The sequence below is a fragment of the Crocodylus porosus genome, unplaced genomic scaffold, assembly GCF_001723895.1.
Source record: "Crocodylus porosus isolate Cpor-Errol unplaced genomic scaffold, CroPor_comp1, whole genome shotgun sequence".
Classification (NCBI taxonomy): domain Eukaryota; kingdom Metazoa; phylum Chordata; order Crocodylia; family Crocodylidae; genus Crocodylus; species Crocodylus porosus.
The window spans coordinates 5,777,369-5,796,708 of record NW_017728947.1 but is presented as its reverse complement, the minus strand read 5'-3'; the positions used below and the strand labels follow the sequence as shown (position 1 = coordinate 5,796,708).

The 19,340-nt window shown below is 39.7% G+C and overlaps 1 protein-coding gene across 5 annotated transcripts in view; it reads right to left on the bottom strand.

Annotated features, from left to right (window-relative positions):
* Nucleotides 1–19,340, bottom strand: part of KCNQ1 (potassium voltage-gated channel subfamily Q member 1) — a 583,404-nt gene that overhangs the window by 423,623 nt on the left and 140,441 nt on the right. For all 5 annotated transcript variants that reach the window (XM_019551702.1, XM_019551697.1, XM_019551700.1 and 2 more), the window contains exons 3-6: nucleotides 9,179–9,305; nucleotides 7,347–7,425; nucleotides 5,613–5,709; nucleotides 4,036–4,176 (exon numbers count right to left, since the gene is read on the bottom strand). In XM_019551702.1, coding sequence (XP_019407247.1) covers nucleotides 4,036–4,176; nucleotides 5,613–5,709; nucleotides 7,347–7,425; nucleotides 9,179–9,305 — 444 coding nt within the window. The remainder of the gene's footprint in view (nucleotides 1–4,035; nucleotides 4,177–5,612; nucleotides 5,710–7,346; nucleotides 7,426–9,178; nucleotides 9,306–19,340) is intronic.

Below are 19,340 nucleotides of genomic sequence, written 5' to 3'. Positions count from 1 at the left end.
ACTAAATCAATCTGATCTGGAAGACTGCATATGCTTAATTTAGGCACATGAGTAATTCCCATCCTTATTTAATAAAGCACATATGCAAGTGCTTACAGCTGACTGATTTCCAATGGAATTTAAGCAAGTGCTTATGTTTTTCTAATAGATATATGATTGCTCACATGCTTAAAGTTAAGCAGATGTCTAATTGCTTTGCTGAGATGAGAATCTAAATGAGAAGGCAAACAATAGATAGGCAGATATCTATGAATTAAAATTAAAAAGAGACAGAGAATTCTTTCCACTATAAAAAGGTACCTGGCAGACACGATTGGTAAGAATCCAGTTCAAAGAAACAAGTACAGTCTCTAATAATCATGCAGAGCCATGTTCGATAATTGATCATGGCAAATGGTGTTCATGATCAAAGAGCCTTCAGCAATAGCAATCTGCATAATGGTTTTCCTGAATGATGTTTGCTCAGATGTGGGGGACGGAAATACTGTATCATGCAATAGATATCAAAAGCAGAGCTCCCCTCAATTTGCCCCAGGCATGGTTTGGCTTAATAGCCAAGGAAGAAAGGAACAGGAACAGGGAACAAATAATGTTTCCTGAAAGTGATGTTCTTTGACAAGCTTGGCAAGAACATCTGACCTACTGATTTTTTCTCCTGTATTCTTTTGAAACATGGTAGTCTGTAAGATTACCAATCCCCATATAAAGGAATGCCACAGCAGGTTGGAGTTTTTCCTGCTTGTTTTTCTGGAGGGACAAGGAGTTTACTGTTGATTTTTAAAATCACAGTCTCTGTATCTCGATACAAGTTTGTCTGTAGAAAGCAAACCTATTCTTCTGATATACAAGGATATACATCAACTTTGCATAATGCCACATAAACGGTATTTGCTCTCTTCAAAAGCTGATGTGCTACAGAGAAATGCCCAGCATCCAACAGATTGTTCAAAGGAGGACCCAAGTTGAACTGACTGCCAAATACACCATGAAGGCCCCAAGTAAATTCACATTAAACAAAAGAGACCACTTAGATGGGGGAGAACAGAGAAGCTAGGCAACTTATTTGAGATCATATAAGAAATCTTTTAAATGGCAGAGAATTGAGCATAGCTCTATTCTACCCTAGGTTAGCAAACTAAGCACAAAACCACCTTACTCTTCACAGGACTGCCTTCCTCAGGGCTGTAGTCTCATAAATACACCCATGTGACCAGTCTCCCATTCAGTGTCTTCTCATCCAGGCCAAACTGTCACCTTATTCTTTTTCTAATCCCTTGGGATCAAAATCAAAGTCAAAAGGCAGCAATTCCACAGTGGCAAGACAGAAACAGAGGCATCTATCCTGCCAAAACAAGCATCCAGAAGGAAAAAGGTAAAATGGCCTCCCCAATGGCCTATGTTTGTACCTCACCACAGTGGTCTGTAGCCTGGAGTTTTCCTGGTTCTATCCAAGGTCATGGTTTCTCAGGTAACAGTAGAGATTTGGGAAGTATTTCTCATGTATTGCAGGCCAGGAGGTTGTAAATGTTTTTCATTAACTATAACTTTTCAGGAGTTATCATTACTATAATATCCTTGAGTTAGAGATAAACAAGATCTAGTTGGATTATATTAAGTTAATACTAACTTAAAATACTTGGACTGGTAATCCACCCAAGCCAGCACCACACCTCTACTATAAATGGGGCCCATGATTAAACCTAGTAAATGTATACATTTAACAGAGAAGGCAGGGTAGATTTGTACCTATTTTATATATATCTGCTTTCGTTAGGTGCAGATCTACCCTGCCTTCTACTTGACTTCAGACTAACATAGCTAACTACATCTCTAAATTTACTGTAAATCAGAGATGGTGGGTAGAGGTATCTATCACTCCCACAACTGAATAATTTATTCCCTGAAGCAAGGCATGAGTGCGTTTTTATAGGCTAACTGGTTTCACTCCTACTAAGAAAAGTTTTACTATAATTTTAGGAGACCAGTCATACCTGTCAAATGTACTACTTTCAGTAGTTAGATCAAGGTCACTGAACATTTTAGATGTGGCTGCATCTGCCACTGTTAATTAAAGTGTCATGTGAACCCTATACTAAAGAACTACAGAAATGCTTTACTTTCATGAAAGATGTGAAAAAGTAACTTGCCTAAACTGTACTTCCTTCTGCTGAATGGCAAATATCCTGATCTTAAAAGTGGCTATATTTTGTCTTGGTGGACAGGAAGAGAAAAACCCATAAAGTTCTCAATATCAGCCTATATAACAAGATAAATTGTTGGATTCATGAGAAGGCTATTTATACAGTTCAGCAGCCGGATACCTGCAGTATCAGGTACCATCAGTGAATGTTGCAGAGCTGGAAAAGCTGGTTGTACAGTCTGCAGGAATTTAAGGGGCAAAATAGCCTAAACTCCAGCTGGGTCCCAGCAGCCATGGGGCATGGTCACATCTTCCAGCCTTGAGGGTGCCTGAAAACCCCAGGGCTGGGAGATTGCAGGAGCTGGGGCTTCCAACCACAGGAGCTTGCTTCTTTTTGGTGCAAGGGGAGCTTGGAATCAGGCTTCCCCTGCACTGGCAATAAGGTGTGATAGGATCTAATGAGCAATCATGCCTCCTGCCATGCAACATGTTCACGACTGTGTAGATCATGCATTAGATCCCATTGTACCCTTACCTGCACAGGTAGAGGGCACCTAACATGGCATCCTGCCCAGCCTTCAGTTCACTAAGAAATAGTTCTATAGTGACAGCAAAGACATAACCAGGAAATAATAAGATACAGACTGGTTGAAAGAATATCTTCAACTCTTACGTTTATAGCCTTATCATAAGAAATACCACGCAAAAAAAAAAAAAGAACACTGTTCTGAAAAAAAACACTGCAGCCTTTGAAATAATCTATAGGCTACATTTTAAAAGTCAGAGGGGGAAAACAAAAGGAAAATAGAAGCAAAAAAATGGAAATCCCAAAATATGGCCACTAAATTGTTCAATATTTGCAAATGGGAGCAGGGGACAGAGGAGGGAGAGTGAGAGAGAGAGGATCATCACTAGTAGGGATGAAGAAATTGGTATATTTACTGGGACAGCTAAATAGACAAGACTTGAATCAGAAGGCCTAATTCTGATTCTTGCCTTCATCGAAACATGCCACAGAAATATTTTATTCATACTGTCAGTATGGGAGCTAACTAGAGCTAAGATTCCCACTAATTAAGCCATCCTTTCTTCTGCAATTCTGCTATCTGTTAGCTGCTCCTGGTAACGTAACTCCCATTTCACAGCCCTACAGACTGTTTTTTTAATACTAGCTAAAAACATTAACTCAAGTGTGGAAAAATTAACTTGGGCGAACATTAACTCAGGTGTAGAAATAACTTTCAGTGAAACACTGGATGCACTGCCAAGATACTCAAGAAGTCCTGATTTTATTTTATGGATCTAAAAGACATATATATTTCATTCTAATGACTATAGGACTAAAGAAACAACATCTTTTGTTTATTTTTGCCTAGTTTGTTGTATTTTTAAGCCATGATATATGATACAGCAAATTATGCATATTTGAATAAAGTTATATTTTCCTTTGCATTGATCTTAAACTAAATAATATAGGCCTAGGCTCGTAGCATATTATTATAGAATCTAGTTTCTTTTTACTTGGAAAAAAATGTGTTGTGTTACATGTGATGATGCACCATACTGTCTGTATCCCGGTTTTTCAAAACCCTAGATTTGTTCATGGAAGTAGCAACCAACAATACAGAACTAGCATAAACTGAGTGTGGTAAAGCAATAAGAACACTCCATTACACAGCGGCTTAATTGTTTGACTAGTTTAAAAAATATATCTGCAAGCTGCTGTTTCTGCAGTAGCATCTTGGCCTAACATGACAAAAAGAAAACAAAAGACTCTGCTGTAGTAATAAGAGGTTACTTTAACCTTTGCTGCTGTTGCTAGAATTTTCCTACATCTATATAGACTTCAGGATGTTAACTGTTATTTGAAACTGCAAAAATGTACTATTACTTACAACTCCCCACCATAAGGCGTCTGCATAGCTGCCAAAGTCTATTTCTCCTGTGTCATTCACAGCATCTTTTTCAGCCAGATACACAAAATAAGAGGAAAAGATCAGGCCCAGAAATCCGATGTATAATGTGGTTATCAGCTCCTGAAATTAGAATTATTATTTTTTTTTACCCAAAGAACTTTGAACTACATAATATTTAATTTTTTGTGCAAAATAAATGAACCAAAAATGTAATTTCGGCAGCTGTTTCACATAGATCATCAGACACGCAGCTGGTACAAAGTCAACTTACTTCTAGTAGTAGTGAGAGTTTTGTAGTGCTGAAACACTTATATTAGCTCAGGATCTGGCCCAGTGTGTTATGAAACTCCATTTATGTTTCAAAACAAGTATCTGAATTTAAAATACCTAATTGTCATGGTTTTTGTAAATCCAGTGGGTGAACTAACTTTTTGCTAACTAAAAATCCTAATTTCATAGTTGTTCAGGGATGGAAGAGACTTTACAGATCATCAGGTCCAGTCCCCCTGCACTTGGGCAGGAAAGACTGATGGGATCAGATGACCCCAGCAAGATGGGTGTTAAGAGGCTTTTTGAAGATTGCCAGGGTGGGTGATTGTACCACCTCTGGGGAAGCCTATTCCAAACCCACAGCGCTCAACTTGAAAAGAAGTTTTTCCTTATGTCTAGCCCGAAGCAATCTTCAATCAATTTGTGCCTCCTCTAGGTGGCCTTAGTGAACAGATGCCACCTCCCCCCCCCCGGCCTTGATGTATGCCCCTGATATACTTATAGGCTGTCACCAAGTCCCCTCTGAGTCTTCTCTTCTCCAGGCTGAACAGTCCCAAAATTTTTCAGCCTCTCCTCATATGACCTGGTCTCTAGGCCTCTAATCACACACATGACCCTCCTTGGGACTCTCTCCAGCTTCTCCATGTACTTCCTGAAGTGTGGCACCCAGAACTGGATGCACTACTACAGCTGCGGTTTCACCAAGGCTGAGTAGAGCAGAAGGATAACATCCTTTACTTTACTTGAGATGCCTTGGTAGATGCATGCCAGTATATGATTAGCTCTCTCAGTTATGGCATTGCATTGGTAGCTCATGTTCATTTTGCTCTCAATCATGACACCCAGGTCTTGTTCAGTTATGGTGCTGGCAAGCATAGTGCTGCCGAGCCTGTAAGTGTGCTGTGGATTATTTCTTGTTGGACAAAATTTTCAAAGGCATCTAAAATGCCATTTTCAAAGCAATGTGAGCATGTAGAAACCCATTTTTCAAGATATTTGGACACACATTTCAATACTTGGCCTTTCAGTATCTAGGTCTCACTGAAAAAGTCAGAGGACCCCAAATCTCCAAGTTCTGAAAATGTTTTTAGGCAAAAATCAGCCTTAAGGATATTACTACTCATCCTTAAAACTGATGAAGGCAACAGGATTTGGATGAAATTCATCAATTGTATGTCCCTGAGTTCATGTGTTTTACAACACCACAATATTTTCCTGTGTTCCAAGACTTTGTAAGAAACAGCTGCAGGGGGTGTTATTCCATCCCTCTGCACAATCTAACTTACTTGTCTATGTATAAAAACGACTGATCCCAACAGTCTCCATGTGCCACCCTGACGGTCAACATGCAGCATTCGCAGGATCTGCAGAAAACGGATACCCCTGGAATACAATTTTTTAATAAGTTAGGCTCCAGCAGGCTGAAGATACAAGACAAGGCATATAAAGAAGAGAAAGCAACTTTGAAAGGTAAGTTAAGAGAGACAGATCACTTCAGTTAGATAATTCCCATCAGTTTATCAGCTCCACTACTCCTCTGCCCCCATTGTTTATGCTGCTTACTGTTAGACTAAAGTGGGAGATTGGGTGGACAAGAAATAAACTTTCCTTTGGGCAGTTGGTAGGAATGCCCAATGTTGCAGAATTTCTGGAAGCAGACAGAGTATTATAGAAATTATTCCCTTGCTGATGTCTGCATATCTTGACAAAGAGGAATCACAACATCCTTTCAAACATAACAAAAATTTCAAAGGAGAGGCCAAATTTGTATCAGAGACAAAGACAACAGTTTAAAAATCCAGAAAGTCTGACATAGTTGGACAGGGGAAATAATATACTAAGAGGGCATATCTGTATGAGATGCTGTAATGTGCAGTAGCCTATTTTACTGCGGATTAGCATGTCACAGCAAAACCTGTGCTACTGTGCAGTAGACTTAATCTACGTTGCATTAAGCATCTCAAAAAACCATTCACCTTTGCTGCTGTATCTTTATGTAGTATCTCATTTTAAAGGTGAAGGAGGAGGCATGTAGCAGAGCTATAAATAGGGCAGAGCGCAGAAAGCAGACCAGTAGATCAGCCAGGGAAGGGGACTGCAGTGGCATTTGGAAAGGGCATTGAGCAGTGATTCTCAGCCACAGTGCTATGGCATCCTGGGATACCTTGAGATCCTTTGAAAGGCGCCATGAGTGGACTCAGTGTTAGTGCTGTTAGGTGTGCAAACATGATTCACAAGATAAACCCAGAGATTTCAAACAGAAATGCATAGTTGTGGTCTTTCAGCATTCTTTGCAACAGAGAAACTGCTCTATTATTTTTCTGTAGTCAAAAAAAAAACAAAGGGGGGAAATGAAGAGCTGGCATTTTTCAAGGGGTGTCTCAAGTCTATCCAGGGGTGTCCTGAATTTATCTTGGGGTGCCTCAAGCCTAACCAGGTTGAGAACCACTGGCATAAGACAAATTTTGTGGCATGCTTGCTAAAAAGGTTGGCCTTCACTGATATACCATAATATAACTGCAGCTAAAATGTATCCCTTTGTTCATGGAAATCAGCTAGACCAACTTTCCCGAATACAAGAGATATGGTCAGTCAGTCAGGAACACAGTGAAATACCGCAGAATGACCAGAAGGTCTTAGGTGGCTGCATGTTTTTCAACAGTCAAACCCTAAATCATAATATGCTACGTATAAAGCTTGAAAAAGTCAGTGGTTATCCACAAAGAATACTTTAGCTATAAGACGAGGTCACAAATCTGAATAAAATTTTAATAGATCACTGCTGGCTTATGGATGCTGTAGCTTCATTATAAGTAATTTCATCATTGTAACTGAGGTGAGGTAGGGGATAGAGTAGTAAACTAAGACATTTAATTCTCAGCTCCACTAACATAAATCAGAACAATTTCCATTAAGGATAATGTAAACCTGTGTACGACAACAGGGAGAAGAGTAGGAAAACATAATACTAATAAACCCTTAAAAACTGACATTTTTTTCAGTTATTGATTTGTTATTACCTGATAGCTGAGGTTGCAAACACTTGACCTTTAGAGCCCACGCAAAGAACTATCATTGAAGCAACAACTACAATTAAATCTGGAAAAAAATAAATAAATTAGGCTAATGAGTTTGAGGCTTCATGTGAAACATTGACCAATTTTTACTAGAAACAAAGCTGATATGTTAACTCTTTGGGGAGTGGCACTTTCTAGTCAATAAAATCCAGGCTATATCTAAAGATCTGTTTTGTAACGTATGAAAAGAATATAGCATGGTCTGATATTTTAAAGATGTTATTGCACCTTAGGAGGCTGCATTTTAGAGCAGTGGCAAAAGTACTGTAACATGTCATTTTAATACAGCATCAATACAATCATTTACGTAAGCTCCACAACCCACAGATCAATCTGAACCTGCTATCTATTCCATATAACTTGTATATTTTACAATCTTTTAATTTACTGGTACATGTTTTTCACATTTTCCCATCTATAAAACCATGTACTTTAGTGATATTAATCCAATTTATCCCAGACTAGAAAGGAACAAAAAGTTACAACCAACATATTTATATGCCTTAAAAAAATAACCAAAATAGCTTTGCTATCCAGAAATTGTCATGATTTAATGTCTGGTACCTTGAAAATTACCAGGGAAGGAAACAAGTCCTGCATCCCAATGGCAAGCCAGAAATAACCCTTTTCTAACAGCATAAAGCTCTTGTTGGCATAAAAAACCCTCAGGGTTTCCAAGTAATCAGTAATTTGAACTGGTCCTTGCTCAAGGACAGAACACTGCCTCAGGCCCAGGTAAACTCGAGAAGAAAATCCACCTTTTGGAAAAAAGAGGAAATAGTTTTATAGTGTGTATGTTGGCAAGGGGAGGTTGTTTTGTTTTTCTAGGTTGACAGCAGTTTGATACTGCTTAGGCGTTTGCAATGCTGTAAGTCTCCAGAGAGATGAATCTGTAGTCTGAATGCAAACGGAAACAGAGCTGTATGTTGCTTACTGCCAACATGTAGGATATAGTTATGATACTACACAGACACACACACACAGAGGCACAAACAATTCTGTGATGATGTACATCACCTCGATACAATATTTGTATGAAATTTTCCTTGAAATGACATTAGCCACATCACACTGATCACCCTGCTTGCATATTAAAACCCTCTCCCCTATGCCATCTGTCCCCTGCGCTACTACTCCTGTACGTATCTGTGCCTAGGCATAATAGGGAGGGATTTTGTTTAGTCCCAGTTAATATTTCTTATGATTGTGACTTTTAATATTAACAGAAGAGAAGGATTCAGAAATAATTTACTAGATGAAGCACTGAACACCTCAAGAAGGAGATTTTAACATACAAATAATATTTGATAATGAAGTCACTTGCCACTAACCAGCATGTTATAGGTGGTTCAGCTATAAAGCCATGTAAATCAACATTGATAATATGGGCACTGAGAAGTGAGCTCTGTCTTTTAAAAATTGTAAAAGTTGCAACTATTACATGTTGCATGCGATACTGAGGCTGTCTCAAAACATGGAACTGTAGGAGACCCTGTCAGATTTGGCTAAATTTCAAATCAGTTGTGAAGGGAAAGTATCCCTTTCCTGGAAAAGGAAATCAAGTTAAAAGATTTTTTTTTCCTTAAGAAGAAACTGACAGCACTGCAGATTCCTCAGAACAGTCTAATCTATATAAATGCTCATGAAAAATGCTCTTGCTCTAATTTTGCTGGACTCACTATGGAAACTTAAATTCCTCTGAAATATTCAAGGGATTTATAGAAACACAGCTTTTCTTAGTATTTGTTATAACTGTTCAAACCACATATACTCACCAATGATCGAAATAGGCTTCCTGGCAAAACGGAGCCTTCCCCATATTCCAACATATTTACTGCGACATCCTGCTGACCACAGACGAACGACATACTCTGTTCCAAAAAACACCACTAATACAATTTCCTAGAGGAAACAGATAGGGGACTAGATTAATTTTCTAGTTTGCTTTTTTTTCTTTTTTCGCTTTTCCTTTTCTTCAGATAACATTAGGGAGCACTGAAATGAAACTTGAAACTTGGGTAGAGAAAAAATATGCAATATAACAAGAAGACTGAAACTACAGAAACTTGGGAAACTCCACAAGCAATGAGACATGTGATTAAGAGTAAGTTTAACTACCATAATAATACACAGTTTGGCTCTTTGGCATGTGCTAAAACTGAAATCATTCTACATAATTTACTTGGCTTCAGTAATTCAAACAGAAAGTTGCCTGACTTAGCCAAAGAAAACAAATAGACTCTGTATTCATAGGACAAGTATTTTGCTAGTACGTCTAATTTCCGGAAAAGGTACATTATACATACCATTTGCAACAGTTTTAACCAACCATTTACTTACTCTTTTTCAGCCTAAGTGCAATCAATATGGCTAAAAGTAACATATCTGGTAATTGTATATGACAAAGTATCTAGCTTCCAGGCAGGTTTAAACCTAAGAAGAAATCCTTTCCCCCCACTCCTAAAATCAACTAGAGTTTCCGTCAGGGTCAGGAGTTCATCTGTGGCTCAATTCTGAAGCAAAGTCAGACTTGAACTATAACTTAATCATGAATCTAAATTGAGGTCAAGTTTTAGAATTTATCCAAGAACAGAGTTGGTTGAGAAGTGTGTTTAAAACACAGTTCAGTCCCAGCTATACTGCTTGACTGACCCATTTTAAATATTTCAAGGGACTACTGTGCTCTAACTGAAATACCCAAGAAAGTAGAATTCAAAGAATATCATGAATGAAACGAATAGTTCTAACATCCCTCTGGATCTTTTAGGAAAGGAATTAGGCCATATTAGGAATTAGTGACATTTTTCAGTCCATATTTCTCTCCATTTTAAATCACAGGCAACGTTTTTTGGCAATTAGCTGATGAAATAACGTTTGCTGTATTTTCTTCAAAGTAGCAAGGAATCATGGTACTGTAATTCCTGTATTTAGAGTTCATACTCAGTTAGAAACTGGCTTCATCCTCCTACCTAAAGCAAAAGGGAGAGTAACTTACTGTAGTTCAAATAAAGAGAAGCTGTAAGCTATGAGACTCATTAGCCTGGAGAAGTGCAGGCTCAGGGATGACTTGGTGGCAGCCTATAAGTGTATCAGGGGTATGCGTCTGGATCTGGGGAAACACTTGTTCACCAGAGCACCCCAGCGGATAAGATCCAACAGTCAAAAACTCCTGCAAGACCATTTTAGGCTGGACATAAGGCAAAACGTCTACTGTCCGAGCCCCCAAGGCCTGAAACAGACTCCCCCCAGAGGTGATGCAAACACCTACTCTGGACACTGTCACGAAACATTTGGATGCTTATCTTGCCAGGATCCTTTGACCCTAGCTGACTTTCTACACCTTGGGCAGGGGGCTGGACCCAATGATCTTATGAGGTCCCTTCCAGCCCTAATGTCTATGAAATCTATAAAAAATGGGTTTTTTCACTGAAGACGCACATTACATGTCATGTTCTACATAAAGCATAAAGTGGTAAAAGACCAGAATTCTAAAGGATCATAAAAAATAATTACAAAAGAACACAGTGGTTTTATTCTTTACTCTAGTTCATGATAATGCACCCCTGGATGATGATAACAGCAGAAGTTCTGATAAATGTCCTCCTGTCCCCATGCCTTTTAGTTTATACATACAAGCATGGTTTCTTAATTAAAACACAGTAAAATTCTGGCCTTACCAAAGGTAACAGGAATCTTGCCATTAACTCAGTATGTATGAGATTTTGCCCTTAAAGCTTAGCATAGCAATAAGGCTTCTGAGACTAGAAGAAAAGGGAAGATTTCTATTTCTTATAGGCTCACACCACTGCCTTCAATGGGAGATGGAATAGACTCTAAAATCCCCGCCTTCTGATAGTGCATTAAAATGTTCATCTCTGGAAGTTAAGCTATTCTAACTGAAGACACTACAACACTTTTCAAAAGACAGGAGGATACTAGCCAACAATCTCACTCTTTGCTTGACAAGTTCTAATGTCTCAGGCTCAGTGCAAGCTGTTACCAGATGCAGCAGGTTAACGACTGCAATTGTCTATAGTCTCTCTCTGCTCCAACTATACTTCAAGAAAATCACATGACGGTGACCATATCTGTCAATTCGTAAATATGGAGCCTGGCCCATTTACATCAACAGCAAATTTTTTCCAGACTATTATGAAAGAAACGAGCAGGATGGAAGTTTTATGCAGAGTACTGTTTTACTGAGAAACATTTTTACAGGTCCATGTTTGCAAAAGCAAAGGGGTCTCCACTGTAAGACAGTGCCAAACCCTCACCCCCCATCCCGACATACATACAAGGTGTGATATAGTAATTCTACATAAAAAAGGATTCCCTTTTTAGTTTAGTTTTCATTATTTACATTTTCAACTGGCATTGAATTGCAAAATTAAAACATTACCCTGAGTGCAGTACTACGAAAAGAGAAAATCATTACTGATACAATAACATTGTTGTTAATTTTGTTTTTGACATTGTATTGGTATATAAGATATAATCAACAAGCTCTACTATACTAGTACCTTTTTGTGTCCTAAAAAGCTAATATAGCCTCTTTCATCACTATTATGAAAGAAGCTCCCTCAGTGAAAGACAATGACAAATAATTAAGCAGGGAGCTACCAGTTTCTTTTATTCAAAAGAGGCTATTTGAGCAAGGAACCTATGGCCTCAGATCACATGGGGTGCCAGAGACAATAGTGTTCAGATATCCCCAAATGGGGTTTGTGGGGGGAGGAGAATCATTTGGAAGGAAAAAACGGAAAGTTAAACATATTGTGCACAACAACAAAAATACTATTTCTTGACCAAAACCTATAGGTTTATCAAAATGTGTGAAACAAGAGAATGAAAATCTGAAGTCTGGACCGTGAATTGGGAGGGAGGGGTTGTTTTGGGGTTTTTTAATGTGTGTGTTTTTTGTTTGTGGAATTTGCATTGGAGTTGTGTGTGTTTTTTTAAAGACCCTCCACGGTTCATTGGATAACAGGAACACTGGCAAGTATGCAAATGTGGGCTGTCCCAAAGACAATGAAATAGACATGTAGTCAATGGTTACTGTCATCCAGTTCTTTGCATGACATGCAGACAAGCTTAGAGAACATTGATTGTTCTATAGACTCCTGTGACTGGAGGGAACAACCAGTCAGCTTACACCAAGACACATTTTTCACTCCTGACATTTTGATAAAGCCTTATTGACCTAAATGAGACCCAAGTTATTCAGAGAACATCAGAGGTAAAAGTGCACAAGCTGTTCTTCATGGTCATACACAAAAACTTCAGGTATCCATTAGCAACTGGCAAATACCCCCTCCCTCGCCCGTGGCCATGTGACAGACAAAAGTGTTTTTAATACCTTGCCTTGTATAAGCCTAATCAGTATTAGGGGGTGGAAGAGACTGATGAATTTGTCTCACTACATTTGTGCATAAGCTGCTAGAAAAGTTGCAGACAGGGAGAGGGAAAAAACATTATTTAAAATTTAAAATAAGTCAGAGCAGTCATTTCAAAGACAAACAAACATGTTCTCTGAAGCATGAAAATTCCCCGTATCACCCCTCAATAGCTAGAGGTACCATTTACCAAAAGCCAGTAAAGAAAAATGTTGGTAACCTGATTTTCATCTCACTTACACTGGTGTGAGTCAGAGCTAGCTCCCATTAAGTAAGAGCTGTATTAGTAGGCAACCAGTCCTCAAATTATTTCTTGTCTGAGAGTTTTAACCTATCTGAGTTCTATTAAGGGTGAGTTTCACCCACTGGTTCTTAAATGCACTAGGTCTACTTGCTTAATGCAAGCCCACTGAAGGCATTGTCCAGAAGAGGCCTCACAGTTCAGTGCCCAGCCTATCTGAAACACAGGTATCTGAAACAAAACCACCACAGCAAAGAAAAGCGAGGAGCAGGAAGGGGAAGATGGAAAGGTAAAAGGCAAGGGAAGAGAAACATCAGTGATGTGGTGTGGTAGCAGGAGAAGGAATCTGGTAGCTTGCACAAGAGGAAAATAATATGGAATAGAAAACTGCTTGCAGAGTGCTGGGGCTTATGGGAAGAATCAACTTCTTTTTGCTACAGATGTGAAGCATCACAATATGGGATGGAAACCCAATGGGAAAGCCATTTGCTGAACCAGTACAGCTCTAATTTCTACCATTTCTATTGCATACTGAGAAACTATTGTAGATCACGACACTTCAGCTTGACCTGAGCTAGAGTCCTCTTCACAAGGGTTCCAATAAACTGACACTTCAATGGTTGCAAAATGCCTGAGACAGCAGCTGCACGTATTGCTTTGTGCAGGCCATGCAAGTTCAAGACACTACAGGCAACTGTTTCTTGTAACCTCTTTCACCTAGCATAGACAGGCCCCTCATTGTTCTACATCGATTTTTCCCTTGAAGTTGCATTATGGTCTCTTAGATATATAGAAGGCAGCAAGATCAGATAGCTGAGGCAGACAGGTAGGCACATAGATATCGAAACAAAGTCAACAAGAAAGTAACCGTTCTGACTTGATTGTAGTGGAGATCAAAAAGGAAAAGAAAACCATGTTCTTTTTCATGTTCAGATGCATACTGAAAACCTGAAAATGCCAAAACTGCTATTTAGGATTTTTCAGTTCATTCACTTGTTCCCCCTCCCCCCCACACACACATCTTACAGTTAATCTTTACAAGTTTAAAACAATAAATATTATGTTTTTTAAAAAAATGTTCCAAGCTTAGTGTCTCATGCTGAGTCTTTATCTTTACTTCAAAAAGCTAAGTGTCCTTTGCCAAAATTCCTTATCAGCACTGAGTAACGTGGGTTAAACAAACAGGCAATGGAAAACATTAAAAACAGGGTAATGGTATCACCCTTCTATCTTCAGAGTTCCATCATTAATCCTAAGAAGTTACTGGATGTGAATAAAGCCACTTTATGAATGTTTTTCATTATAGTGAAATAATATTTGCACAACCCTTTTATGTTTTGAATAAGGGAAGCTTATGATGAGAGAGAGTTGGAAACTGATTGTTTTGCTTTTGCTGAAGCTTTTCTTTCTTTCCCTCCTCAGTGCAGAAGCAGAATACAATAGCTCTAAGACCAATAAAGAATATTGCAGGCATATATTTTTAGGCTGAAATTTCAATAGGAGTTGGGCACCTAACTCTAGTAGGCACCTAGAAAAACCCCAGATTTAATGTCTTTAATATCTTCTCCTTAAGGTTTTGATCCAAATCCCAGTGAAGGAAACAGGAGATTTTTCCTCTGACTTCAAAGGATACTGAATCAGGCCCCAGGTGTCAGCACTGAGGCATGCTCTCTGAGCACCTGTGTTTCTGACGGGAGTTTTCACCCAGCCATCTCTGGCACCCCTCTCCTCACAATACAGAGCATTCTTTAACTTCTGCATTTGGTTGTAGACAAAATTTAACAGGAATTTGCACTAAGTGAAACCAAGCCCTCAAACTTAGTTCATGATCCTTATTTATATCAGAGTTACTCCCTCCCCCAAAAGTGTTATATTTAGGTAGTCTCTAACACTGACATATTTGGCAAGATTAAGGAAGTATCAACTTCCTAAGATCTCCCAAAATTATATCTCCTTTCTGCGTATTTTAAGAACATGCACTTCAGGGCTTCATAAAAGTCTTTGGAAGAAACTCACCTGAGTTTTCACATTCACAGTGCAAAATACTCTGGCTCCTATCCAACAAAGCACTTAAGCACATGCTTAAATTTAAATCCCAATGAATTCAACAGACCTAGGCACTTACTTCAAGCATTTGTTTAATTGCTTTTGCTGGATCAAAGCTAGAGTTTGCCCTACACCTTCTAGGACAGGGTTCATGATGAGTAAAAACAGAATGAAACCCCTGCCTCACTGAAGTAAGCATCAGAACTATTGATTTCGCTGGAGCTAGGACTTCACCCAGATAAGGAGCCTGAATACACATGCAAACATGCACATTCCCTTTCTTAGTATATACCAAATGTTATGAAGGATGGGAAAGAACTGTTCATCTGAGCCTATTAAAGATTCAGAGCAAGTGCAAAAGTCTTATTTTCAATCAAAACTTTGCATCCTTAACACCATTTACAGGGGGGGCTGACTGTTCCTATAACTGATTCTCTTCCCCTTGTCCACTGGCTCATGGAAGGCTTTTTATATAATAATTTTCCTCATTCATTTCCACAAAAAGGTGATTCACCTTCTACCCAGCCTTCATTGCACACTTCATAAATCTTACCCCTTCTCCCACAACTGACATTATTTTTTTTAATGGGCCACTCCTCTCAGCCAGAAAAAAAATTGCCATTATCTGTCTTACTCAAACTGAATAATTTTTAAAGAAGTATCTCTCCATTATCATTGTTTTATGCACTTAAAATGAAACCAGTTGGCATTTTTAAGATCTAAAAAGGCAAAATCTGAACTTGTAAAACAACACTGGGGAAAAGAAACAGATTGGTGGAATCTAGTTTCAGGCACATTGTATACAGCTCCTGTGTTTGAAACCACAAAGCGGGAATAATCCGAATACAGCAGACACTTCCTTTTATGCAACACTAAAATACTGTGAAGATCTTTTTCATGGAAAAAAAATGGGGTGGGGTGGGTTTTTTTTAATTCCAGGGATTTTGAAAAGGAGTCAATTTTATTTGGTGCTTATTTAGGCTAAGCTTTTCTGTTAATGTACATTTTCTCCTCATCTGTCTTTTTGTCTTCCTTTTTGTTATGAAAAAGAAGGTGGGAGAAGGGAAAAGGGCAGGGGGAATACTGGAAAGTCAAATTTTTCTTGTTTCTAAGTTTCACGGAAAAGACGACCATTCAAAAGAATGACCGTTTTGAGAAAGGCTATTTTTCAACAAAATGTTTTTCACCCGCTCTAATTTCAAATGACGGGTTATGACCATGTTTTCCAAACTTCTGGGGCCAATGGACTGCTGTCAATGCTCAAATTTCTCCCAGACCACCACACAGCATTATCTTCAAGCTTATCAATAAGAAGAGTATAAAGGTTTACAGAAGCCTCAGGGAGATCTACAAACCAGTTGCAAACCACAGCTGAAGAACCAAGGGCCTAAAGGCCTTTGACACATTCTGAGAGGAAAATTTGAACATGTTGTGCCTGTCTAAGCCCCAGCAACTACAGATTGGGGCCGGGTGGTTCCACACTCAGGCTTTGTCTACCTCAGACATTAGCATCCACTGCGCACCATCTCCTCTGGGAAACTCCCATCGCTTTCCTACCACATCGTGCTCTTAAAAGATAATGAGGGAGGCTCCTCTATTACCTAAACTCTTAAAAGGGTGCTCCAGATGGATGTGCCTTGGGCCTCTGCCTCCCCTAAACCCCTTCCAAGAGCCAACCTGTTGTACACATGCCACTCAGTAGACAGTCTGGACTTCTCGGTGGTCACCCGTCTCACCCTGACAGGGCCTGCTGTGACTCCTAGCCAAGTTCAGTGGCCTTACCAGTGGCTGAGGGTCCACTAGGGACTGGCTAGGGTTGTTTCAAGTTCACCCCACCTCAATAACTTTAACAATGTGCAGGAAAGGTCTCATTCTCTGAGACCACCTTCTTTTGTTGAACAGGCCCTCAGCGCTGTCCTTAATAGAGCCTTCTGCCCCAGAGTCCCCAAGAGCTCCTGGCCTCTCAGCTCTGGTCACCATGGTAACAGTACATGGCCTCAATGTCAGGCCCCAAGAGAAAAACAGAAATTAACCACAGAAGACTGGGAGGCAGTACCCTTCCTCCCACTCATGCGTCTGTCAGGTGCTGGGTTTTCGATTTCTCGGCCTTCCTCATGTTCACCTTGCCAGGCGTTGTCCTCTTGCCTGGTTCTGTTCCTTTCAGGGATCACCCCCCCACCCAGGGTTTAGCACAGCCAGGTGTGCCAGCCAGGAGCTTACAGCTGCTTTGCAGCTGCCACTACTGCTGCTGCTCCCTGTCTCGCTGCCCTGTGCCGGCTTTTGAATGTCTTTCCTGGCGCTGGCTGATGACGTCACGCCCCTACACTGTCTCAGCTGCCCCAAGAGCAAGCTGATGAAGTGTGAGGATGGTGTTGCCATCCTGCTCTGTGTCCATTTTCACTGTGCCTGCATTAGGTAAGTAAACTCAGGGCATGGCTTTCTCCAGGCCATGTCCCCTGGTTTCCCTGTCCTTCACACCCTATCCTTGCCTCTGGTGCCCCAGTGCAGAGCTCCACCTTGAGGTCCAGACTATAGGGAGTCAGGAGGTATGTTACTTTTTAACTCTGCCCCTGTGGCCTACCCAGACTGGCCTATGTAGATCTCCAGCACCAGAACACCATCTGCAGAGTCAAAGAGAAGGGAAGTGGCTTAACCTTTCATTCACATTATGGGAGCACCTCCACTTGTAAATAAGGATTTGGATGCTATTTTGGGATCCAGAAGACCCAAGTTCAATTTGCTGTTCCACCACAGACATAATGTGTGGCCAACCAGTCTTTCAGTGACTTTATTCACTAGCTGTAAAATGAGGATCATACTCCTACTTCTTAGGGATATTGTGAAGATAAAAAGAATTAAATGAGGAAAGATGCTCACATATTATGATAATGGAGGAAATGTAAGCATCATGCATAAACTGGATAAGCTGGATCTAGGAGTTACCAACAGGTCCATTTATATGCCTGACTCCCAGTACTTTCCAATGGATGTTTTGAACAATCTTGTCCTACAATAGCACAGTACATACCACCACCCCAAAATTGTGCTTAAGCATGGTTCTTGCTAGTAGAATTTCCTGTTATAGATTTTTCCAGGGGTCATTCTTTACCTGGGTTCAAAAAATAATCTCTGTACATACTGGGCAAACAATTACATCCATACTAACAGTTCATCCACACCAAAATATAAATCAGATACCATGGAGCAGTCATGGAGCAGCTATCTATCACTTCATTCTGAACAAAGTAGTACTTATTCTAGAATTCATCATAAATCATTATCATTACATTCACTGTTTTAGTATCAATCATGAGATTTCCATGAACCTCAAGCAGCCAAAATTACAATTGGTTTCCCACTTTAACATTCCTCACAAAGGAAAGTACCCTGATTCCAGGCCTACACCTTTCACGGTGAACTATGCTAACAAAGCAGGGTATAGTTCCTGCCTATTTACACAGAGGGAAGGGAGACCTGAAGTCACTACGCGGAGGCTGCTCCCCTCCTCAAAATTCAGGGATACCAGATTTCAGTTCATGTTTTTCATTCCATCAGATTTCTAGTTTAGCATTTCAAAATTTAATGGTAGGGGTGATAAATCTATGATATAGTAGTCTGACCCGAAGAATGCACTGCAATCAGAAACTTACATATGTCTATGTTAACCATGCAGTTGGTCCAATAAAAGATATGAACCACAAACATTCTTCCTTTCTAATATTTTTTGGACTATTATGGCTACAGCATCACTCAGACTAGGGACAGAAGTTACACATAAACTGATATACATGATCAGAAATCAGTTTGAATCTGTAATACAACAGGGCTAGGGATAGAAATGACACATAAACTGGTATAAGTGATCAGAAACTGGTTTAAAACTGTAACACAATAGAAAGTCAGTGCACATAAACCTCTTTCAAAATGGCAGAAACTGATTTAAGATGAACCTGGATGGATATAGTATCAGACTTAACTGATTTAGGTTAAATCAGTTTATTTAACTTCTGTCCCAGATTCTCTCCAGATTCTAGTTAACTCAGTCTTCCAGCATCCCAGGATGCTTTGCACCTCCCCTGCAACCCCCCCCACCCCCACAGCCCAGCAAAGAGGTGTGCTCTAGCACCCCTTGGCTTGTGGCCTGGGCCACTGCAGGCATGTGGCTGCATTTCCAGAATCAAAAGTAAATGTCTGTTCACTTGCTTGTCAGTTCAATTTACACAGCTTAGACTAACCTGCAAAACTGAATCAATTCAG